The sequence below is a fragment of the Arachis hypogaea genome, chromosome 11, assembly GCF_003086295.3.
Source record: "Arachis hypogaea cultivar Tifrunner chromosome 11, arahy.Tifrunner.gnm2.J5K5, whole genome shotgun sequence".
Lineage (NCBI taxonomy): Eukaryota > Viridiplantae > Streptophyta > Magnoliopsida > Fabales > Fabaceae > Arachis > Arachis hypogaea.
Window position 1 is genome coordinate 9678734 of NC_092046.1, and position 26447 is coordinate 9705180.

Here is a 26447-nt window from a genome sequence, read left to right on the forward strand (position 1 = left end):
AGTTGATTACTTGATTAACAAGAAACTAAAAGATATGATTTTAAAATTTAAAGATTGAACCTTTCTTAATAGGCAAGTAACAAACTTTAAAATTTTTGAATCAATCACATTAATTGTTAGCAAAGATTTTGAAATTATAAAATAAAATAAGAAAAATATTTTTGAAAATCAATTTGAAATTTTCGAAAATATGAATGAAAAATGAAAAGGATTTGATTTTTGAAAAAGATTTGAAAAAGATATAATTTTTAAATTGAAAATTTGACTTGACTCATAAGAAACAATTAAATTTTAAAAACTTTTTGACTAAGTCAAACCAAATTTTCGAAAATTTATGAGAGAAAAAGGGAAATATATTTTTTTATTTTTGAATTTTTAATGAAGAAAGAGAAAAACAATAAAAAGACTCAAAACATGAAAATTATGAATCAAAATACACAATGCATGCAAGAACACTTTGAATGTCAAGATGAACATCAAGAACACTTTGAATGTCAAGATGAACACCAAGAACTTATTTTTGAAAATTTTTAAGAAAAGAAAAATATGCAAGACACCAAACTTAAAAATTTTTAATGTTGAGACACTAACAAATTGAAAATGTATATGGAAAACAAGAAAAGACACAAAACATAAAAATGCAAAGATCAAACAAAGGAGATCATCAAGAACAACTTGAAGATCATGAAGAACATATGATGAATTTTCGAAAATTAAAGAAAATTATAAAAGCATGCAATTGACACCAAACTTAAGAATTGACACTATACTTAAACAAGAAACACAAAATATTTTTGGTTTTTATGATTTTATTAATTTTTTTGGTATTTTTCGAAAATTATTTGAAAAAAGAAAAAGAAGGATTTAAAAATTTTTAATGAGAATTCCAGGAATCATGCAATGTTAGTCTAAAACTCCAGTCCAGGAATTAGACATGGCTTACTAGCCAGCCAAGCTTTCATTGAAAGCTCCGGTCCAAAACACTAGACATGGCCAATGGCCAGCCAAGCTTCAGCAGAACATTACATACAACAGCTAATTTGCTGAGAAAGACAAAGAAGCTCTTCTCAAGATAGTTGAAACCTCGGTCCAAAAGTTTAGACATGGCTTAACAGCCAGCCAGGATTCAACATATCTCATGAACTCTAGAATTCATTCTTAAAAATTCTGAAGAACATAGAATAAAATTTTTTTTTTGAAAATTTTTTGAAAATAAAATTAATAAAAAATAAAAAGCTTAAAATTAAAATAAAATTACCTAATCTGAGCAACAAGATGAACCGTCAGTTGTCCAAACTCGAACAATCCCCAGCAACGGAGCCAAAAACTTGGTGCACAAAATCGTGATTGTTCATTCCTTGGTAACGGCGCCAACAACTTAATACGTACGTTCATAATCTTAGTTCTTTTTCACAACTTCGCACAACTAACCAGCAAGTGCACTGGGTCGTCCAAGTAATAAACCTTACGTGAGTAAGGATCGATCCCACGGAGATTGTCGGCTTGAAGCAAGCTATGGTCATCTTGTAAATCTCAGTCAGGCGGATTCAAATGGTTATGGAGATTTGATAATTAAAAGATAAATAAAATATAAAATAATGATAGAGATACTTATGTAATTCATTGGTGGAAATTTCAGATAAACGTATGGAGATGCTTTTGTTCCTTCTGAACCTCTGATTTCCTACTGCTTTCATCCAATCACTCATACTCCTTTCCATGGCAAGCTGTATGTTGGGCATCACCGTTGTCAATGGCTACATCCCGTCCTCTCAGTGAAAATGGTCCAAATGCGCTGTCACCGCATGGCTAATCATCCGTCGGTTCTCGATCATGCTAGAATAGGATCCAGTGATCCTTTTGCGTCTGTCACTACGCCCAGCACTCGCGAGTTTGAAGCTCGTCACAACCATCCCTTCCCAGATCCTACTCGGAATACCACAGACACGGTTTAGACTTTTCAGATCCCAAGAATGGCCGCCAATAATTCTAGCCTATACCACGAAGACTCTGATCGTAAATCAGAAGGCTACGAGATATGCATTCATGCTTGCTTTCATGTACAACGGAAGTGTTTGTCAGGCATGCGTTCATAAGTGAGAATGGTGATGAGCGTCACATAATCATCACATTCATCATGTTCTTGTGTGCAAATGAATATCTTAGAGAAGAAATAGGCTTGAGTTGAATAGAAAAACAATAGTACTTTGCATTAATTCATGAGGAACAGCAGAGCTCTACACCTTAATCTATGGTGTGTAGAAACTTTACCGTTGAAAATACATAAGAATAAGGTCTAGGCATGGCCGAATGGCCAGCCTCCTAAACATTTACAAAATGATCTAAAGATGATCAAAAGATGTAAAGATTTTCAAAAGATCATAAAAACAATAGTAAAAAGTTCTATTTATACTAAACTAGTTACTAGGGTTTACAGAGATAAGTAAATGATGTAGAAATCCACTTCCGGGCCCACTTGGTGTGTGCTTGGGCTGAGCATTGAGCTTTCATGTGTAGAGACTCTTTTTGGAGTTAAACGCCAGGTTGTAGCCTGTTTCTGGCGTTTAACTCTGATTTGCAACCTGTTTCTGGCGTTTAACTCCAGAATAGGGCAGAGAGTTGGCGTTGAACGCCAGTTTGTGTCTGCTAAACTCGAGCAAAGTATGGACTATTATATATTGATGAAAAGCTCTGGATGTCTACTTTCCAACGAAATTGAGAGCGCACCAATTGGGTTTCTATAGCTCCAGAAAATCCATTTCGAGTGCAGGGAGGTCAGAATCCAACAGCATCTGCAGTCCTTCTTCAGCCTCTGAATCAGATTTTTGCTCAAGTCCCTCAATTTCAGCCAGAAATTACCTGAAATCATAGAAAAACACACAAACTTCTAGTAAAATCCAGAAATATGATTTTTATTTAAAAACTAATAAAAATATATTAAAAACTAACTAAATCATACTGAAAATTATGTAAAAACAATGCCAAAAAGCGTATAAATTATCCGCTCATCAATAATCAAACATGTATCTTACCATCAAATAAGCAAAAGAGATTTCTGTTTTAGTGAGAAGGGCATACAAAACAAGAGTGTTAGTGTAAGATACCCTTTGATATGAACCACTCTGAGGAAGGATGATATGATTTACTATACGGTGCAACTGAGCACGTTCATAACCCAGGGCTCTTTGAGTTGGAGTGATGCCATCAATCAAAGAAATATGTTCACATATATTTCTAGAGCATTATTGAAAGAGAGACTTACTCCTGATCCCACTTATCAGATGTATAGGCAGATGCACCAACATCAGTATATTTCAGAGAGTCACTGATGGTTTCATTAATCAGAATTATGTCACGGCCTTTTACATAGGAATGAACAGTCTTCTCATGGTAAGTTATGTTTGCATAAAATTCCTTGACTAAAACTGGGTAAACCGTTTTTTTTATTTTAAAAAGATGGTTCTAGTCCAGAAAAATGAGATTATCAACAAACTCAAAACCTTTCTTTTTTAGATTTGGTAAATCAACCAAAAAGACTTGACATTATGAAAAAGTGTTTTGATTTGAGAAAAATAAATATTTTAAAAGAATAAAAACTGATTTAAATAAAACTTTTTCACTAAAGATAAAATACACAAAATCACAAGAATTTAATGAAACACGTTGGACCATCACATGTAACACTCATTGGTCCCAGAGATGGTTGTGTTTAAGGAAGCAAATTGGACCACTCAGAATGTAAATTTTAGGGTTGGCCTAGATGATTCAGCATGTGCAATAAGGCCCAGAGAGCAAAGTTCAGAGAGATGGTTCTTCATATGCCCAGAATTGTCTCATCCCAACCTATGAGACAAAAACTTCAACAAACACATCAGCAATTTTCAAACAAATAATCATGACTTAAAATCCCTAGACTAGTCCTAAGTATGCAAAATCTATCTTCAGCGAGTGGTTTAGTGAAAATATCAGCTAATTTTTCTTCTGATTTAACAAATTGAATGCTAATATCCCCTTTTTGAACATGTTCTCTTATTGAATGAAATCTCACTTCAATATATTTAGTTCTGGAGTGCAAAACTGGATTCTTTGAAATATTAATGGCACTCATGTTGTCACACAACAAAGAAATATTGTCAGCATTTAATTTATAATCAGCAAGCTGTATTTTTAACCACATAAGTTGAGAACAACAAGAAGAAGCAGCTATATACTCAGCATCTGTAGTGGATAAAGCCACTGTGGACTGCTTCTTATTTGACCAGACATTTAGAAACTTTCTAATGAAACAACATATGTCTGATGTGCTTCTTCTATCAACTCTATCACCAGTAAAATCTGCATCACAATAACCAACTGTAGAAAAATCATCAGTCTTAAGATCCCATAAATCAAAATTGGATGTGCCATGAACATATCTAATGATCCTCTTAATTGCTGAAAGATGTGACTCTTTTGGTTTTGATTGGAATCTTGAACAGATTCCAACACTTTACACAACATCAGGTCTAGAGGAAGTTAAGTACATAAGGAAGCCAATCATTCCTCTATACCTAGTCTCATCTACATCTTTCTCATTTTCTCCCTTTTCTAATTTTGAATTAGGGTGCATGGGAGTTTCCATAAGTTTGGCATTTTTCATACCAAATTTTTTAACTAGTTCCTTGGCATACTTCTCTTGATGAATAAAAATACCATTTTTAGTTTGTTTAATTTGAAGCCCAAGGAAAAAAATTAAGTTCACCCATCATACTCATGTCAAATTCACTTGTCATGAGTTTTCCAAATTCAGTACAAAGGGATTCATTGGCTGATCCAAAAATAATATCATCAATATAGATTTGGACTAGAATGAAAGAATCATTAGAATTTTTGATAAATAGAGTAGTGTCTGTGGTGCCTCTTTGAAAATCATTTTTCAAAAGAAATGAGCTAAGTCTCTCACACCAAGCTCTAGGAGCTTGTCTCAAACCATAGAGAGCTTTTGATAATTTGAAAACATGGTTAGGAAATTCTTTATTTTCAAATCCAGGTGGCTGAGCTACATACACTTCTCTATCTATCACACCATTCAAGAATGCACATTTCACATTCATTTGATATAATTTAAAACCACAAAAAGCAACATAAGCTAGAAGAAGTCTTATGGCTTTCATTCGGGCAACAGGGGCAAAGGATTCATCAAAATATATTCTTTCTTCTTGGTCATATCCTTGTGTCACTAGCCTTGCTTTGTTTCTTGCAATGCTACCATCCTCTTCTAGCTTGTTCCGAAATATCTACATGGTGCCGATCACTTTCTTTCCATTTGGATTTGGAATCAATGTCCAAACTTGGTTCTTCTCAAACTCATGAAGCTCATCCTCCATTGCCTTTACCCAAGAAGGGTCATCAAGGGCTTCCTTGACGTTCTGAGGCTCTATTTGAGAGAGAAGAGCAATGTTTGATTCTTCATTTACCTTGTAGAATGAGTCTTGACATCATGAGAGACGTCCCCAATGACAAATTCCTTAGGATAATTTTTCAAAAATCTCCATTCACGAGGTCTGGTCGACTTGGAGGCAGATTCAGTCACCAAGAGATTTAGGAAACTGGTGGTTTCAGGATTTCCTCCAGATTCATGAGACAAAACAGAATTGTCTCTTGTTGGATTTTCAGCAGCTGTAGTTTCAGGTTCAGTTTGTCCCGAATTTTCATTTTCATGATTTTGTGTTGTTTCATCGTCCTTTTGAACCTAATTTCCTGCATTACAGTCTTCCAAAATACTTTGAACCAAGTTAGTATCACAAAATATAACATGTATGGACTCCTCAATTATTCTAGCATCTTGATGATAAACCCTATATACTTTACTAGTTGTGGAATATCCTACGAATAAACACTCATATGCCTTTGGATCAAATTTTTTCAAATTGTCTTTGTTATTTAGAACAAAACATTTGCATCCAAAGATATGCAAGTAGTTCAAATTTGGTGGGTGACCTTTCCAAAGTTCATAAGGTGTTTTCTTCAAAAATTTTCTTAAGATAGTTCTATTCAAAATGTGGCAAGTTGTGTTAACCGCTTCAACCCAAAGAATTTTAGAACATTACTCTCACAAAGCATGGCTCTTATTCTTCTTTCCACAACACCATTTTGTTGTGGTGTCCTTGGACAAGAGAAGTTGTGAAATATTCCAAAATCCTCACAAAAGGATTCAAATAATTGGTTTTCAAATTCAGTTCCATGATCACTTCTTATAGAGGAGATCTTTAAATCCTTTTCATTTTGAACTTTCTTGCTAAAAATTTCAAAGGCCGAAAAGGCTTCATTTTTGTGTGCAAAAAATAAAACCCAACTAAACCTAGAATAGTCATCCACAATTACTAAACCATAATGTTTACCATCTAAGTTTTGAGTTCTTGTTGGATCAAATAAATTAATATGTAACAATTCAAGTGGTCTTTTAGTAGAGATGTCTTCTTTTGATTTGAATGAACTCTTTGTTTGTTTTCCCATTTGGCAAGCATCACAAGTGATGTCTTTGTCAAATCTTATCAAAGGAAGACATCTTACTAATCCTTTCTTGATAAGTTTGTTTATTTGAAACATACTTGCATGACCCAATCTCTTATGCCATAGCCACTTTTCAAATTTATTAGAATGAAAACAAGCTACATTTTGATCCTTTAGTTAATCAATGGTAAGTTCATATTATTACAACGCTTAGCAATAAATAATACTTCATTTATCTTTTCATTCACAACACAACATTCTAATCTTTTGAAAGTCACTAAATAACCTAAGTCACACAATTGACTTATACTCAAAAGATTATGCCTCAACCCATTTACTAAAAAGACATCATCAATGAAAGTAGAATGATTATTACCTACTTTTCCAATAGCAACTATTTTACCTTTTCCATCATCTCCAAAGGTCACAAAACCTCCACCATACTTGTTTAGTTTGATGAAGAAAGTTGACCTTCCAATCATGTGCCTTGAGCATCCACTATCCATGTACCACATATCCTTTTTGTTCTTGGATGCTAGGCAAATCTGCATTAAAAACTTCAAGTAACCTTAGGTATCCAAATTAATTTGGATCCTTTGAAGTTCATCCATCTTGGTTGCCCAAGTGCATTGAAATTACAAGCAACATTGTAAATTTGGTTTTCTACAATTCTTTTTTCAATGAAACATTGTGAATATGAGTGACCAAATTTCTTACAGTTAAAACAATAATTTTCTGATGTATATTGCTGAAATTGAGGTGAGTTATTATGCTGAAAATGATTAAAGGACTGAAATTTTCTGGTTTTTGGAAGAGGTGCATTTCTTTTGACAAACTGATTTTTGTTATAATTGTTCCTCTTTGCAAAAGCATTCCAACCAGAATTTTTGAAATTTTTTGGACTTTTCGAATGTGAGTTTTTTTTTGTAAAATGGTAGGTTTTTTAAAGCAACTTCATTATTCGAAGTGTATCCCAGACCTGGCCTATTTGATGTGGGTTCAGTTTTTGAAGATGGCTCAGTTTCACTAGTATGAAATTCATCAAATTCCTCTTCATATGTGGGAGCATATCCAAGACTAGGTTTGTTGGAATTGAATTTAGTTTTTGATGAAGAAGCCACAAATTTCATAGAGGAATCATTAAAAACTGCACTTTCCTTGGTTACATAACCTAAATCAAATTTTTCAAACAATGGTCTTTAACTTACAAGTAATTTATCCAAGTTACTAGAACTTTGAGCAAATTTTGCTAAATCACCATTCAACTTTTTAATCATTTCATTTAATCTTTCGTTTTCAGCAATAAGCTCTTGAGAAGGATCCACAATGTGCTTTCCTTTTAGTTTTTCAAGTTCAGATTTTAGAAATCTGTTTTCTTCAATAATATCCAAGGAACATTCAGTTTCCTTCACCTTTTCTCTCAAAAAATCATTTTCAGCTTTTAACATTTCCTTTTCAGATTTGCATTTATTGTACTTATCCAACAGTTTTGAGAAATTTAGTGTAAGATCATCAATTATAGCATGTAAATCATCTATGGACAAGTCATAAATAATAATTTACCTCATCAAGTTGATCATTACCAGTCATGAAGCAGATTTTATCTTCACCTTCAGAGTCTTCTTCCTCATTTGAGTCATTCTCAAGATCCTCCCAAGAAGCCATGAGCACTCTCTTCTTTTCTTTCTTCCCTTTGTCCTCCTTCTTGAGTTTCGGACAGTTGAACTTAAAGTGTCCAACCTCCTTGCAATGATGACAAATCACCTTGCTCAAGTCCTTCTTGTATTCCTTTGAACTTGAACCCTTGTACTTGCCTTTATTCTTCATTATCCTTCTAAGTCTCCTAACAAAAAACACAAGTTCATCATCTAAAAAACCATCACTAGACTCACTCTCTTTTGATTCTATTTTTGATTTGAGGACTATTCCCTTTTTCTTTGAGTCTGGGTTTGTGTGTGTGGCTTCATAGGTAAGGAGTTTTTCTCTTAGTTCATCATAGGTTATAGGGCTTAGGTTATTACTCTCGGCTACGATAGTGGCAGTTGTTTCCCATTCCTTTGTGAGGCTTCTAAGGAGTTTTTCACTAGGGTTTATTCTGAGTAGGTTGTACCCATAGTATCAAGGTTGTTGATTATGATTGAGAATCTCTCAAACACTTCATTAATGCTTTCTTCATCCTTCATATTAAACATCTCGTACTCTTTTCATAGCATATCAATCCTCGTTTCTTTGACCTATTTAGTGCCTTCGTGTGTAACCTGGAGTTTCTCCCAGATTTTTTTGGCTGTCTTGCATCTAGACACCTTTCGATACTCTTCAAAGCTGATAGCACAGTGAAGAAGGTTGATGGTTTTAGCATTTAGCTCCATTTTTTTCTTATCGTCATCGTTCCATTCAGTTTCTTCTTTTGGAGTCACCATTCTATCAGCACTTATTTTTGTTGAAATCTTGGGGCCGCTCACAACAATCTTCCATATGTTGTAATCAATGGATTGAATGAAGATCCTCATCCTCTCTTTCCAGTAGGCATAGTTCTTCCCGTTGAAGAAGGGAGACCTGTTGTTTGACTGGCCTTCAATTAGAGTATAGGCAACTGTGGTTGTGCCCAAGTTGTTCGCCATTGGACCTTTGCTCCAAGAAGTGAAGCTTAATTCTTGAGACCTTGGCTGTGATTACCAATTGAAGGTTTTAGAAGAACTAGAGAAGGGGGGGTTGAATTTATGACCTTCTTTAACTTTAATAAAATAACCCTTTAAAACAAACTTTCAGTCTGATTCTGTTTGAACTCAGCAGCGAAAAATTTATGAGACAATTTCATTTTGTCTCATGAATATCAAAAAATAGAACAGAGAAGGGAAGAGAGAAGCTGACACCATCATGTATCCTGGTTCAGTTGCCTTGTGCAATACAGCCTACATCCAGTCTCCACCACAACAGTGGTGAAATTTCCACTATAGTTAAAGTATTACATACACCAATTCCACAAGATTGACATAATCCTTTCACTCTCAAGTTCTATCCTAACTTGACTTGGTTATGCTAATACCTAACTCTTCACTCTTAGTGCTCACCCAACTAAAAAAGGGGTACCTCACTGGTACAAGATACAAGACATAACACCAACCTAAAGAAATCTAAAATCACTCTAGGCTTTTCACTCAAGTGTTTCTCTCTGCCTCTTTCCACTCTTAGGGTTTCCACTCAAGTGTTTCTCTCTGCGTCTTTCCACTCTTAGGATCTTTCAAGAACTCTCTCATTCAGTCTTTTACCTCAAAAAATTACAGAAAGATAAACATTAAAAAGAAATTTAAAATCTGTAAAACATGAAGGAAATTAATGCTTCAACAGCCTCTTTACTGTGTGATGAACCAGATTTGCTTGCCTCTGATTTAGCTCTTCATTCTGGCAGAATGCTCCTTTGACTGGGAAGCATTGTCCAAGTTGATGAACTTCTTCAGAGAACTCTTCTCAGAACATAAACCTCAAATGCTAGTTCTCTCTCCTTAGTTTCTGAAAGATGAAAAATCTTCTTTTGTATCTCCTTGCATGATGCTGATTTGCTCTCTCCTATGTCAACTCCTTGAACTGTGTGCTACCAACTTACCATATCACTTTTTCAGTTAATCCCTAAATTAGGGATTTCAAAGCTGGTTCTTTTTGCTTGCCCGAAGACATCAAATCAGCAAAGAAAAATTGTTTCAATGGTAAACCCAAATCTGCACCAATAAGAATGTGCTTTGGCTCCAAGAAACTTTGGGAACCATTGATTCACAACAGCAGAGATCAACGATTTCTTTCTCCATTTATCCAAAAATAGTATCGCAGAAAGTTGGAGAAGGAGTGAAGAAATTAACATGCATGCAAATGGAAATAAATCACCTTTATCTTCTGACTTGACTTAACACGGCTTGATTTCGGCGATTAGACATTTGCTTTTTGCTTAACATTTCTCTTTCTTTCTTCTTTGGTGAAATGAGCAAGAGGAAGAACAAAGCTTTCTCACTCTTTTTCTCTGATGTTCTTACCGAAGCAAACTTGTGAGGTGTATTGGAAAAGGTTCAGCTTGATGAATGCTACTTGGGCTTGGATTGGATATGTTTCCATTTATTTCAGCTGATTTTTGCAATATTACTTTCGGCTTTTAGTGTTTGAGAGCCCACTGAGAGACTTGGTTATTTTTCTATCTGTTGGGCTACTGCAACTATTTTATTTCTTTGGCCTGCATCACTTTATCAAACACAATTAAAAACTAATCGAATGATTAACCTAATAAAATAATATTTTTCATCATTAATTGATATTAGTTAATTTCTTAACCCAACAGTGCTTCAGTCACTCCATTAACAATTTCTTTAAGGATTGATGTTGTAAAACGTTAATTAATAACATATATAATATCTGATATATCTAATTGAATATTGATCAAATATGTTTATGAAAATTTATTAATTTAGTCATTTTTCTCAATTACAAAAATCTTACTCTTAATATGACCTAGTAACTAAATTGATAGATTTTTGTGAACATATTTAATCAAGGTCTAATTGAACATGTAATGTGTCATGTATGCTATCAATTAACATTTTACATCATCAATGGAGTAACTAAAAAGGACAGATATGATTAATTCGTAATCTTTGAAGGACTAATTTGATTGAAAAAAATTTCATGGATGAATTTAAAAAATACCTTATCTTCAGAAACTAATTTGGGTATTAACACGGTTTTAAAATATGTTAATCCATTATTGGAGACCCTTCATGGTCTTTTGCAATGGATGATTACTCATATATTCTCCCAAGTGCCACCTTCAAAGACAAGTTAAGAATATAGCAGGTGTGACTAAAAGACATTCTTACAGTGTCTCAATCAAAGAACACCATTTTCAAAAACCAGGACAATGTCTTCCAACAAAACCCTTAAACCCACATCATAGTTTGTTCTGTTATGGCTTCAAACCAGAACATGAAAGAGCTACAATGGGCACTTCAATCACTAAAATCCGAGTCCCTAAATCTTGAATGTGTTTCCTTCTATCTTTCCCAACCAACCTCAAACTGTTACCAAGAAACAGAAGCCTCCATAAACATAAACATCTCCAAAGAGAATCTCCCATTGTTCTCTCAAATCTTGACAACACTGGCTGAATCCAGAAGGACCAAATGCACATTGAGGAACCTTGAGTTTCATTCAGTTGTGTGGGAGACAGAAGAGGTAAGAAAACTTGGAACCCTTTTTGGGAACAGTGACAATAATCAAAGCATAAAGCAAGTTTTGTTTAGAAGAAACAGGTTCAATGGGAAAAGCCTCTCAGAGCTTTGTGATATTCTGAAGACAAATAGGGTGATCAAAGAGATTACGTTTTCGGAATCTGGGATTGGAGCAGTTGGAGCTGGACTAATTGCTTCTGCTCTCATGGTGAATCATAGTTTGGAGGAGCTTCAGATTTGGGATGATTCAATTGGTTCAAGGGGTGCTGAAGAGCTTTCAAAGATGATTGAAGTCAATCCAACTCTGAAATTGTTGACCATTTTCGACTCGAATGCCATCACTGCTACTCCTCTTATATCAGCTGTTTTGGCAAGGAACAGAACAATGGAGGTTCATGTTTGGAGTGGTGAAAAGGGGGAAAGAAGTTCAAAGGTTGTTGAGTTTGTTCCTGAGAATAGTACTCTAAGAATTTACAAGCTTAATCTCTCTGGCACTTGCCGCGTCGCCTGCGCCTTAGGAATGAACCTGACAGTGAAATCACTCGATATGACCGGAGTCCGGCTTAAGTCTCGGTGTGCTAAGGAGTTAAGGTGGGTTTTGGAACAAAACCAGACACTTAAAGAGCTCAATTTATCAAGAACTTGTCTTAAAAACAAGGGCATTGTGTATGTTGCGGCTGGACTCTTCAAGAACCGGAGTTTGCAGACATTGCATCTAACAGGAAATTGGTTCGGCGGAGTAGGCGTGGAGCATCTGCTCTGCCCTTTGAGTAGATTTTCAGCCCTGCAAAGGCAAGCCAACATTACTTTGAAGTGTGTTACTTTTGGAGGTGGCAGAACAAAAATAGGTAGGGTTTTATATTGATGCATGGATACTTCAATTTTACTTATGTATGTGTATTTGCATCAACTTCTGGTATCTTAGACTTATTTTTACATGTCAACTAATTTCTTGAACCAAAAAGCAAGATTTTTCATTTAACTATTGTTCTATCTTGTTTAGAAGAAATTGTGTGTTTTTTTTTTTTTTAATTTGTCTCTACTAATATAGTTAATATTTATGACATAAAAAATAAAAAAGCAGCATGCATTACATTAAACACAAAAAAAAGGTTAGAAACTAATAGTTATGTCAAGTGATGCTTAAAAGAGGTTAGAAAATAATGTTTTTGAACACAAAAAGAAGTGTCTATGCTAATGACCAGAAAATATTGCAAAAGATCAGGTTTCTATAATGCTGAAATGCTTTCTTACACACACTTACCATATAGCATTCTCAGGAATAGGATCTGATCAACTATAATGATTCAAAATTATGTGCAAATATGTTTTTTTATTTCATACATATTGTAGTTTCCTTTTATAAATTATCGTTGTATCATATTCGATCTTCGTTTAATCGTGTCCTTACTTATGCAACATAGGTAGGGAAGGTTTAGCCGCTATAACAAAGATGCTAACAACAAACGAGACTCTCCGGCAGCTCGGGATTCATGAGGATGAGAGTTTGAGACCAGATGACTTTGTCAAAATCTTCAAGAGTTTGGAGAAGAATGCTAGTTTGAAACTCTTGTCTCTACAAGGCTGCAAAGGTGTTCAAGGAGAGACATTGCTGCAAACAATGATGGAGACACTACAGATAAATCCTTGGATTGAAGACATTGATCTCTCAAGAACACCTTTGCATAATTCTGGAAAGACTCAAGGAATTTATCAAAGATTGGGGCAGAATGAGAAGACTGAACCAGAAATGGATTTGCTCAACAGCATGCCGCTAACACAGCCCAAGAGTTGCAGAGTCTTCTTTTGTGGGCAAGAATCTGCAGGTAAGGCTGAATATAAGTATTTATGCTTGAAACTTTGGTGCATTAATTAATACTTGATTAATTTTCATGGAAGATCATCTCATATCTATAAATAAAACAATATCGGAATCTATAATGCATCATTACTTCAAACTCGGTGCCATACTCGCATCGGATACATGTCGTGTTGGCTACTCCATTGATACTTTTAGATTCTTCTACTTATACTTTTACAATTTTTTTATATTAGTCTTTCTGAAATTTTATACTTATATAAATAGAACTTCCAGAATGATCAACTGGATGATAACATTTTGTTATGATTAACTAGAACAATCTACAATAATGTTAACATCATTATTCCTCTCTTTAAGCACAGATTTGGCTTTTATATCTGCATTTTGTCAGTTTTATGTGTTATACTATACCATCCATATCCTGTCGAAACACTGTTGTATCCCTGTATCGATGGCATTTCGTCTCATAGTTCATAGATTGGGAGTTCATTAAAATAAAACTAAGCTTAATTGTTTGTCATTTGAACACCATAAAATCAACTATAATCATAATTTAAATTCATCTTTCAGGTAAGGCAACACTTTGTAATTCAATATCTCATAATTTCTCTGCTTCGGCATTAACCTACTTGGATCAAGTCAGAACAATAGTAAACCCAGTGGAGCAGGCTGTCAAACCAGCAGGGATGAAGATAAAAACTTTCAAGGATGAGGACACAAAGATTTCAGTATGGAATCTTGCCGGGCAGCATGAGTTTTTCTCCCTCCATGATCTTATGTTCCCAGGGCATGGTAGTGCATCATTTTTCCTTGTAATATCTAGTTTATTTAGGAAACCGGGTAACAAAGAACCAAAAAGCATAACAGAGATTGAAGAAGATCTGCAGTATTGGCTAAGGTTCATAGTTTCCAACTCAAAAAGAGCAGTACAACAATGCATGCTACCGAGTGTTGCTGTTGTTCTCACACACTTTGATAAGATCAATCAACCGTCACATAATTTGCAGCATACTGTCAATTCAATTCAGAGACTGAGAGACAAGTTCCATGGCTTTGTTGATTTCTATCCAACAATATTCACAGTTGATGCAAGATCTTCTGCATCTGTTAGTAAACTCACTCATTACATCAGAAAGACAAGCAAGACTATTCTAGAAAGGGTGCCGCGAGTTTATCAACTTTGCAATGATCTGATACAGATTTTATCAGACTGGAGAACTGAGAATTACAACAAGCCAGCAATGAAGTGGAAGGAATTTGGCGAGCTATGCCAAGCGAAAGTGCCGGCTTTGAGAATCCGGTCTAGAAATGATAACAAAGGGAAAGTGGAAATAAGGAGAAGAGCTATTGCTACTTGCCTTCATCACATTGGTGAGGTGATTTATTTTGAAGAGTTGGGGTTTCTAATATTAGATTGTGAGTGGTTTTGTGGCGAAGCACTTGGTCAGCTTGTAAAGTTAAATGTGAGGAAGCAATACTCCTCAGAAAACAATGGATTTATTAGCAGGAAGGAGCTGGAGAAAATCTTAAGAGGAAGTTTGCAGAGCCCCATTCCTGGTATGGGTTCAAAGGTATCTGAGAACTTAGAGGCTAGTGATCTTGTGAGAATGATGCTGAAACTCGAGTTGTGCTATGAACAAGATCCATCAGATCCAAATTCTCTGCTATTGTTTCCCTCCATTCTTGAAGAAGGAAGAGGGAAGACTCCGAGGTGGCAGCTAAGCACACTGGACTGCCTGTACGCAGGACGTCATCTTGAGTGTGACGATTCTAGTCACATGTTTCTAACTCCAGGATTCTTCCCTCGTTTGCAGGCAAAAGCTACTCTGGACACACTCTAAGTTTATCCCTTTGCATTTATTTTTCATCAAACTATTTTCCTGAAATTATTATTCACTTACACCAATTATTTCAGATTTTATCTAGTGTTGGCTAATTTTCTGATCATGGAGAATCTAGCTGAATCTAGGTTCCTAGTGCAAAAACAAAAGAATACATATAAAATTAAGTTGTTTCTATCACTAGAATCCATCCTTTTTAGTTAATTATTAAACATGTAATGCATAATATCACCAATTATTCATATCAGGAATGGTTATAGTACATATTAGAGTGTCATATTACCGAGCTAGCTTTAGGGTCGAGTTAAACTTACTCAATTCTACTATGATATCAAAATCTATCTTATAGTTGCTATTGGAACCACGTATATTCTCAGTCAATCAAATTTCATGCTCCAAGTTGCTAACCAGTCCGAAGTTTGCCGGGATGTATTCGAGTCCAACATCGCTTAGAGATAAGGCCATAAGTCTTGGGAAAACCTTTATAACCTTTTACATGTGGTTTAACTCGAGATTGAATTGGTCTACTAAATTCTAATAGTACAAACTACTCATTTCCCAAAATTGTTCACGTTTTGATCCTCACTCAAAAGTCTAAAGTATTTGTAGCTACAATACCTAGAAATTCATGAAGTTTTGGTCTGTATGATTTTCTAACTAAATCTTCTTATCCGATATCACAGGTGCACCTTCACAACAGAGTAAAGACTCTAAATAATCAACATGGAGCAACTTATAGCCTTGAGAAGCACCTCATCTCAATCATCATCAATGGAATTTACATAAGAGTAGAGCTTGGAGGACAATTGGGTTATTATATTGACATCCTTGCATGCTCCACCAAAAACTTGACAGAAACTTTAAGAGTCATTCAGCAGCTTATAATTCCAGCAATCCAAAGCCTTTGCCATGGGATCACCTTGACCGAAAGCATCATAAGGCCCGAATGTGTCCGAAACTTGACACCCCCTAGATACAGAAAAACACAATCTGCTTCCGTGCAGCTACTTAAACAAGCGCTTCTGTCTCTTTCTGCAGACAGCATGTATGATTATCAGCACACATGGAGTCCAGTCTTAGATTCTGGTAGGCCAATCCTCCAAGCTGGGTTTGATTTAGCACGAGACCTTTTATCGGATGATGACTTTCGAGAAGTGTTGCATCGGAGATATCATGATTTATATGACCTCGCTCAAGAATTGCAAGTACCACCTGAAAATAACCCAGAAGGACAAGATCAATCTTTGGCTTTGAGCAATCAAGCTGAAACAGTTGATCCAAGCTTTGGGGGAATTGCAAAAGGAGTTGAAGCAGTCTTACACAGGCTAAAGATTATTGAACAAGAAATCAGAGACTTGAAGCAGGAAATCCAGGGGCTGAGATATTATGAGCATAGGCTCCTCCTCGAACTTCATCGCAAAGTGAACTACCTAGCAACCTACAATGTGCAGGTTGAGGAGAGGAAAGTTCCAAACCTGTTCTATTTTGTTCAAACAGAAAACTATTCTAGAAGGTTGATCACTACCATGCTTTCTGGCATGACCGCACTACGGCTTCACATGTTATGTGAGTTCCGGGGACAAATGCATGTTGTTGAAGATCAGATGGGTTGCGAGATCATGCAAGTTGATAACAGGGCTGTGCAATGTTTGGCTCCATATATGAAGAAATTCATGAAGTTGGTAACTTTAGCGCTAAAGATAGGTGCGCATCTTGCGGCCGGAATGGGAGAAATGATACCGGACTTGAGCAAGGAAATGGCTCATTTGGCCGGCTCTTCAGCTTTTGTTGGGGCAGCTGCAGCTGGTGCTGTAGGGGCAGCTGTTCTCGGCCGTAGAAATAGGGCTGCAGAAGGCTCAAGGGACATTCAACAAGATTTAAGAGCAGCACAACAATGGGTGGTTGATTTCTTAAGGGAGAGGAGGTGCTCCACAGGGAAGGACATTGCAGAGAAGTTTGGACTATGGCGAGTTCGGTACAGGGATAATGGTCAGATTGCTTGGATCTGTAGGAGGCACATGTATGCAAGATCTGCAGAGATAGTTGAAGTGCCTGTTTGAAATAGCATGCTACCTTGTATAATACTAGGAATTTCAAGTACCAAAAGCTTCTGCTTTCTAATTTCCTGTTAACTCATTATTGTGTCATTGTGTGTATTTCTTCCTTGAATTTGACATTTATTTAAGTGTTCCAATTGCATTTAAAGGATTTGAAGTGTTGCATCAGTAAGATTTAATTTCTCACAAGAAAGAAGCTCAATCCAAAAATTCTATAATGTTTTATGAATTATGATTCTATAATTCTTGAATTGGAACGAGAAAAAGTATAGGCTGAATTATGATGCAGACCATATAAACAGTACCGTATGAACTTTTTTCATGTGAAAAGGAAAGAAGCAAAAATCTTTAGTGATTTTGAGTATGATTAGTATCTTGTATGCTAAGATTTTGATTTAATCTACTTTAGCATTCACCATGTGAATGAGTGGGACCATATGATCATCGCTAGTGATTATGCAGATGATTAGTATCTTGTGTTTTGAAATCAGATTTCACAATTATTGACATTGAAACAAAAAGAACCATAATTTAAATAAAGAAGGTAAAGGTAACACAAAAAAGAAAAAGGAAAAGAAAAGAAAAAGTTCACATAGAATAGAAGTTAAGATAACAAGCTTGTGAGAGAGAGTACATAGTTATAATTCACTATAACCTACAACATTCTGAAGAAGTACACAGAAGGAGAAACCACACTGGATAGTACACATTATTACAACATAAGTTCTTGTTCTAGAATCTACAGTCACCTTGCCTTGTATTCCATTGAATTTGAACCATTGAAACAAAAGTTCAGAAGAAAGCCCTGCTACCATAAAATACGCGCGAGTTGTTACTCTTCGGTGTCTTCTCCTCAGTGCTCGAATTCCCTGAACTAGTTGCCTCAGTTTTTATGTCCATAGGAAGCTTCATTTTGGCCAATGACTCAGTAAATTGCTGCATGCTTTTGTTGTACATGTCTACTATATCCTGCTGCACCAAATTCGGTTCTGGGACAAGGTTCACAGTAACAACAGGCTTAGGGAATGACACACTTGGAAGAACCCCATTTGAGGAATCACTCTCACCATCTATAGTATCCACATTTTTAGCATCTTTGGTGCTGGAAATTTGTTCCTGACCGGGAGACTTGGAATTAGCAGCAGCAGCTTCAGATGATTCTGAGCTTGCAGGCACAGGAGAGGTGACACCATTTGTTGACACACTGCTGGGTGGGGAATCAACCTTGGGAGGAAGCTGAACAGACTCAACACTGCAAGCAGAGAAGCTTTCCACGAGGCGAACACCCGCTTCAGAGCTCTGATTCTCACCATCAGAAGTTGCCAAGCTATCAGCAGAGCACTGAGTCTCCTCACAGGGGATGCCGAAATACTCCGACGCCATCAAGTGATCTTCATTCACAATCTTAGGATCAGGGAACTCAATCTTTTCCAAATCCCTCGTCAGCGACTCACCCGTCTCGGAGTCCTGCGCTCCAACCTCCTTAGGAATTGTAGAAATCGCCATAACATCTGGCGAAGCACCAGCGTAAGAAAGCGACAACTGAACAAAACCGGCCGGAGAATGGAACAAATCAGTTGAAGAAAGAGAGAACTCTTTCTCCAATTTTCCATCCTGAACTAGCAGTACCTCAGACAAAGGCACCAAAGCAAAACCAAGCAACTGGTCCTCAAGGTAATTCTTGACCCTGCTAAGCATCCAAATCTCACATTTGAGTGAGGAATCAATAGTCCTAACACTAACCCTTAGATTCTCATTGAACACTGGGTTCCTTCCTCCACCATTGATGGTCTTGGTGGAAACAGTGTCATCAGGGTTAGAAGTAAGACAAATCTTGGCATAAACATCTTGCTTATGGTATATGCAGATGTTCTGAATGTCCCTAGCTTGGTGTATATATACATCAAGCATGCCAATTGAATCTTCATCCCCATTTGACATCACAGCCTCTTTTCCATTCACCTCAAATACATCATCATGCTTGTGCTTCTCAGTAGCCTCATTCAAGACCAAGCTCTTGAATGGTGACACAACAGAATGTGGTGAATCCATGGTGAATGTATACCTGGCAAAGCACAATAGCTTCAAGGAGGGAAAAAAAATAATAATAAAGTCACTTAAAGTATAAATCTAAACACAAATGATGATTAAACCTTAAATCCAAAACTCTCACAAAGAAAAAAGTACTACCTAGGCTTAATGATTCTTAAATCCAAATTCCCAACAAAAAGGTACTATATCAGATACTAGGGTTTAAACAGATCCAAGAAAAGTAACAAACTTTCAGCACATGCAAATAACAGAAACAAAAATTAAAAAGAAAATAAGAAAATTTAAGAGTAGAAGAAAGGGAGCAGCAACCAACACTTGAAGAACTAAACTTGACACAAAAATGGGAAGCTTTGAGGCTTTGAACTTGAATTTACTTAAAAGAGTTGAGAATCAAGAAGCAGAAGCACCCCCCAAAATTGAAACTTGTTTGTGGTGAAACTGAAACACACTCAAATTCAGCAGCATGCAGCAAGGATATAAATAAGAACAGGGGCAATCAAAAGAGGGTAGTGCCAAATTTTCCTCAGATTCCAATAAAGCTGACAACTTTAATTGTTCTTCTGCTTCACAGAACACACTTTCAGCGGAATCCAAGGGAGCAAAAACAGGGAAAAGCAAAACAAAGAAAGAGGGGCACGGTGACCAAAGTCATGTCACAAGAATCACACCACACTACTACTCCTCCTTCCAGCACTACAATCCAAACAAGAAAAAAAAAGCGGGAATAATAATAATAATAATAACAATAATTCACAATTAAGAGCATGATAATACTAATAATAAGAAAATCTCAACAAGTTCAAACATAGAAGAGGGTGTGCTTTTATTATCATTACCTGTCCTTGCTTTAAAAGTCAAAGTGGTTTAATTCACAATCAGAGGTCAGAGGATGATGACCCAGTTCCTGAATCGAGGCAGTGATGGAGAAACAACAAGAACAACAGCAGAAAGAAAATTAAAGACAAAAAGAAAAATAAATAAAGGTGTGAACTTTGTATAAAGGGGGAAAAAGTGTGGCTGCTGAGAATGATGAAACCTTTCAGGTGAGTGTGTACATGGATTGGAGCCTAATCAGAGAGTGCAAGTGCGAGTAGTGTAATTAGAATTTGGAAGAGCCTATATAAATTATAAGGGATAATGCTACACACACAAAGAAAGAGTAATTAAAGAAAAAAAAAAGCATTTAAAAAATAGGAAAAATAAATAAAGCTTGTATTTTTTCTTTTTTTTTTTTGGTTGCCAAGGTAACTACCGTCTACCGTTACTACAAAACCAAATCTTTTGTTGTATGTTATCTTTCCATTTATTAAAGGCTTAATTTAATAGTTAATACAAACCATGGAATACAAACACTTGATTGAGTTATGGGGATTTGTGTGTCTGAAATATGTTAAATATGACATCTATTTTGTATCGGCAATACTATCTAGTTAAGTCATTTTAGTAATTAAGATTAATCATATTAGTTTAACAAATTAAATATTGATAATCATATATTTTAGTTTAAAAAAAAAAAGAGCGTAAGAAAAAGAAAGATTTAATTATAAAAATAATGTGTTCATTTAATATTTTTTATTTGCTTAACATGTATGGCTACATATTTTACTGTATTTTAATAAAAAGAATATATTTTAAATTGTTTTTAACACAATTAATTACAATTTATTCGATTTTATTTTTAAAATTATTAGTTATTATTTATTAATATAAAAAATTATTCCCTTCTTCTCAAATTTTTTTCTTTTTATTTTTACTTTTGTAAATACCGTCTTTTAATTCCAAAGAGTTTAATTAATTTTTGTTTATTATACTCTCTATTTTAAATAAAATTTAAAATTAGGGAAAAGAAAAAATAATACCAAAGTACTTTTATTTTTCTCTTTTATTAGTTATATGTGTAAGAAAATGTAATAATTGTTTTAATAACTATGTATAATTAAAAAGAAACGAAGCAAAGAGTATTTAAAATAATTTATATAACTACAAAATATTTAAAATATAAAAAACTAAGTTTATACATCATATTAATAAAATATTAAAATATTATTATAGTTAATCTAAAAAATAAATTTATGTTATATTTATATATATCCTGTTCTTATAAAAAAAATAAAAGTAATATGTACATATATTTTATATCTTATCCGGTCATGTATAAAATATTTTTTAATTTAAAAATAAATTCGTCTTATCTGGTGACAGAATAAATAATAAAGTGTGAAAATATAAATTTTTCAATGCGTGTGTATATTTATAATTTTAATATTTATTTTATTTATTTAAAAAAATTCTTAAAATTCGAACTCACATTCTTTAAATTTAAATTTTCTATTATTATAAAAATTAAAACTTTTTTTATGTTATAAATGAATAATTAATTAATAGGATATTTTGTCCTAGTAGCTGCTGTTGCATAGCTGAGGAGGAGATGGGGTAGGGGACAAACCGCCCCACGCCATGGCCCTTAACAGACCAATCATACTTCATTTCAGTGGGTTCTTGTAAGTGGGGTATCATGTTTTCTCTTTTTTCATTTTTCTTTTTCCTCTTTCTTATTATTAAATATCATAATAATTTATCTTTATTGTTATTATTTTCAAAAATATTTAGTTACATTCTAAAATTAATAATTTATTATATAATAAATAAAATTTCAAATATTTTAAGACAACTATAATTTTAAATTTTAATAGTATTATTTTAATTAAGAGTATTCAACAATTTATAATCAGCCACATACAACTCAAAAAGTATTTTTTAACAATTAGTTTGTTATGAATATTTATTTATTTATAAATATTAAAAGAAAATATTTTTTATTTTTTAATTCAAAAATAAATTTGTCCTTCAAGTACAAAATATAAAATCATCCTTCATCGTACAAAATACATGACATTTGAGTTTTTCGTGCAATTACCTAGTCAAAAAGTAGCAGAGTGAACTTATGTAGAAGCTAGAATGCCTATGTGTCATCCATGTGGCCATGTCTATTTTGTTTAGTTGGTCCGTTATAAAAAAGTTTAAGAATGAATAGGACTCTATACTTTAAAATTGTACTATTTTGTGATGATACAAAAATAGGAACTTTATTGTTGCGAATGTCTTAAATGGCCACGGGGATGAAAGTAAAATTTTGTATGGAAGTGTTAATCAAATTCATCATCTTTATATGAAAATTCGTTGATTCTCATAATTGATTCAATCTTTTAGACAGCATCAGAGCCAATCAAATTAAAATGCAATTCTCCTCCTGCAACTTGAATTCTAGAAATAGCAGAGTAAGTTAAGGAGAATTTAGAGGAGAGTCGAAGAAGCACGAAATTAGAGGCATTTTCATTTGTACAAAGCAATTCTTTGAAAATTTTGAAGCGTTGGCATGCGATAGCACTACATTGGACATAAGAAAAACAAGTTAAGAGAATGTGAAAAAGAGATGTGAAATGAATAGAGTGGAAGGAACTTTATCTGAGGTGGAAGAGTGGTGGTGCGAAAGAATAGAAGATGTTGATAGAGGACAACAAAAAAGAAAAAGCCATGCGAGTATTAGGATTTTGAATGAAATGGATTGACATTGGAATTGGAATGAGACAAGTTGGTTGGAGTGAGTGTGATGAAGAAAAGTAACAGAAAATTGTTAGTTTAATCTAGTTGTTGTGTAAATTATGATATTTACAGACTTACAGTTATGCTTAATGTATACTAATACAATTTGCACTATATAATTCTATCCATTTCTCTTCTCTATTCTCTACCTCTCTCCTCTGTCTATCATTATTACTAAGAATAAATGACCATTTGTATCCATAAAAGATAAAAATGCTGACATATGTACCCACACTAGATTGAAACTAAACTTGTACCCACGCAAGATGTCCTCTGTGTGACAAAAGTACCCTACGTGGCACTCCAACCCTCTAAAGACAGGGTACTTTTGTCACACGGAAGACATCTTGCGTGAGTACAAGTTTAGTTTCGATTTAGTGTTGGTACATATGTCAGCATTTTCATCTTTTATGAGTACAAATGGTCATTTATTCTTATTACTAATCACTCCTTCCAATTTCACTTTACCTTCTTGTTTTTTTTATTTATTTATAAATATTAAAAAAATAAATAAATTTTTTATTTTTAATTCAAAAACAAATTTGTCCTTCAAAATTAAAAAATATAAAACCATCATTCACCTTATAAAATGCATGACATTTGGGTCTTTCGTGCAATTACCTAGTAAAAAAAAAAACGGAATAAGCTAATGTGAAAACTAAAATGCTTACTTGGTCATGTAAAAAAGTTTGAGGATGAATAGGACCATGTCCATTATGATGCTTACTTGGTCCGTGTAAAAACGTTTGAGGATGAATAGGACCCCATACTTCAAAACTATGTCATTTTGTGATTATACAAAAATAGAAACCTTATCGTTACGAATGTCTTGAATGGCCACGAGGATAGAAGTAAAATCTTGTATGGAAGTGTTAATCAAATTCATCATCTTTATATGAAAATCCTCATAACTGATTCAACCTTTTAGACAACATCAGTGCTAATCGAATTAGAATGCAATTCTCCTCTTGCAACTTGAATTTTAGAAACAATAGAGTAAGTTAAGAGGAATTTAGAGGAGAGTCAGAGAAGCACAAAATCGGAGGTATTTTCATTTGTATAACGCAATTCTTTGAAAAAATTGAAGTGTTGGGATGCAACATCACTATATTGTACAATAAAAAAAACCAAGTTAAGCGAACGTGAGAAAGGGATGTTGTAAAATCCAAGAAAAATTATATTTAGTAAATTAATTAATTAAAATTTCATTAACTGGGATTAAGAAGCCCGAAATATGTAAAAATATTAGAACTTATAATTTAGTGATGTAATGGTAAAGATTGAATTAAGAAATTTAAATTGAGCGCCAAGATATAATGATTTTAGAAAAAATGCGTACCGGCGTTAAAATAACTGTACCAGCTTAAAGTTGTTCGGTACTGCGAGTGAGACAATTAATTATGAGTGAGGAAGGTCAAGAAACTAAAATTTATAATTTGAGGGAATAAAAATAATCAGGATACGAATTAAAATGCTAATTTTAAAGATTTTGGTTCAAAATTGAGTCAACGGGCTAAAACAGTAAACCTAGCCCATGCTGAGCCCAAGAACCCAAGCCCAATCACTTAAAATACTCCCCATACTCACCAAAGTTCAGATTATGCACATTGAGAGAGGGAGGGTGCGGACAAGAGGAGAGAAGAGAACGAGAAAACCCTAATTCACCATTCTTCTCCAACTTCAATCACTCATAATTTTTTATCCGGAGCTCTGATTGACAAGTAGTTTGTAGCGATACGTTCTTCTTGGAACCCTCTTCAATTCTATCTAAATAGTTTGGTGAGTAACTTAAAATCTCAGCTTTAGTTTCCCATTCAAAGATAATTTTACCTTTGAGTTTGGGTATTGAGGGTTTTTGGTAATTTTGATATTATAGGAGTTCTCTAACTTGTGTTCTTGGTGGTTTTTATCACCAATTTCACTGGGTAAAAGTAAGGATTCCTTTTTTCCCTCTTGTTTCATCAATTTATGTAAACCCTAGTTTTTTATATTGTGCAAAATTGTATGATTTGGTATTAGATTGAGTATTTGGGAGCTTAGCTTGGTGAAATTGTAGAACTTGGACTTGGACATTGGTGTGAACCAACTTAAGGTTTGGAAAATTTGGAAAGAAAAGCTTGGAAACTTGGAATTTGCGATATTAAGGTATGAGTTTAAGTTTCATATAAGTATCATGTAATGTGACATGAAATCCTAGGCTAGTGAGCCTAGGATTATTGTTGAATTGTTGTAGTTGGTTGTTTGGTTTAGTAGAATTGTGATATATGTTAGTTGATGATTGAGTTTGAATGAGATTGAATAAATATTGTGAATTGATTGCCTATTGAGGCATTGATATGGAAATTGGGCCAGAGGCCGTGATAGGATGAGGAATCTCCTATGAGGTAAGTTGAGATAAGTGGTGTGAAATGTTGTATGAGAATGAAATATTTGATGACGATTGGTTGTGAATTTTATTTGTATGAGTGTGTATGTTAAGGTTGTCTTGAGAAATTGATTAAACAGGTGTTGAATGATTAGAAAGGGTAGAGAATTGATAACTGTATGTTGAGGGAGTTAGAAGTGGTATTGGAACCGTTTTGAACTGAATTGGAACTGGAATTGGTGAAAATTGTTATGCAGAAATTTTTTGGTAAAAACGAATTTTGATGAAATTCGACGGGCCATAATTTGGCCTTCGGACCTCTAAATTCTCTGGAACTTATTTTAAATGAAAACTGGGTTTGTCTATGTTATGACATTCGAAGAATGGACAGAAAATGATTTTTAACAAAAAAGTTATGAACGTTTGTAAATCTGGTTTTCAAAACTGAATTCTACAGAAGTTGCAGAATTTTGAGGTCATGCATGCGTACGCATGATGGGCATTCCAGAAGTTAAAAGATTTCGTACGAGTACCATGCGTACGGCCAAAAGTGGACTCGTTCGTACGTATGAGGCATGTGTACGCACGACCACCCTATTTTCAAAAAATATGTTTTTAATTGTTTTGGCCTATCCAATCCACTTTTAACCCATGTAACCTCTATTTGAGATCTGATAACTAGTTTCTAGGATTTGGAAAGAATCTTATGCCTTTAAACCATTTTCTTAACTTTCAAACTTTCGTAAATCCTATAATGGGTATAGAGCTGGTGAATTAGATGGTAGAAAGTGTTGGGAAGAAAAATATTGAGTTGAAGTGAGTCGAAAGTGATTGCAGGAATGAATTGATATAAAAAGATAATGAGGATGATTTGATATTATTGGATAATGAGAATGAGTTGATATGATTGGATGAAAAGAATGAGTTTGGTTGATATTTGAGCTTTCGGGGTAGATGCAAGGATTGTGGTTTCGTCCTGCTTGCTCTCGGTTGGTATTTGAGCTT

General features: G+C 34.5%; 1 protein-coding gene and 1 non-coding gene across 2 annotated transcripts; one reads left to right on the plus strand and one right to left on the minus strand.

Moving 5' to 3' along the window:
- Positions 1 to 11295: 11295 nt before the first annotated feature.
- LOC112720188 (protein TORNADO 1) lies at positions 11296 to 17570 on the plus strand. Its single transcript, XM_025771038.3, has 4 exons — positions 11296 to 12550; positions 13127 to 13528; positions 14095 to 15338; positions 16049 to 17570. Exons 1-4 carry the CDS (start codon positions 11440 to 11442, stop codon positions 17423 to 17425), a joined length of 4134 nt encoding a protein of 1377 aa, XP_025626823.1. The 5' UTR covers positions 11296 to 11439; the 3' UTR covers positions 17426 to 17570.
- A 421-nt stretch (positions 17571 to 17991) lies between these two features.
- LOC112720189 (uncharacterized) lies at positions 17992 to 20143 on the minus strand. Its single transcript, XR_011867248.1, has 2 exons — positions 19788 to 20143; positions 17992 to 19504 (listed from the first exon to the last, which is right to left on the minus strand). It is a non-coding gene; the product is annotated as an uncharacterized protein (transcript).
- Between the last annotated feature and the right edge of the window lie 6304 nt (positions 20144 to 26447).

What these genes read in the sequence shown, in the direction of transcription:
- LOC112720188 (XM_025771038.3), top strand. Translation starts at nt 11,440, where the DNA reads ATGGCTTCAAACCAGAACATGAAAGAGCTACAATGGGCACTTCAATCA. An exon ending in AGGTGGCAGAACAAAAATAG is followed by an intron (nt 12,551 to 13,126) that starts GTAGGGTTTTAT and finishes TATGCAACATAG; the next exon opens with GTAGGGAAGGTTTAGCCGCT. An exon ending in GATTCTTCCCTCGTTTGCAG is followed by an intron (nt 15,339 to 16,048) that starts GCAAAAGCTACT and finishes CCGATATCACAG; the next exon opens with GTGCACCTTCACAACAGAGT.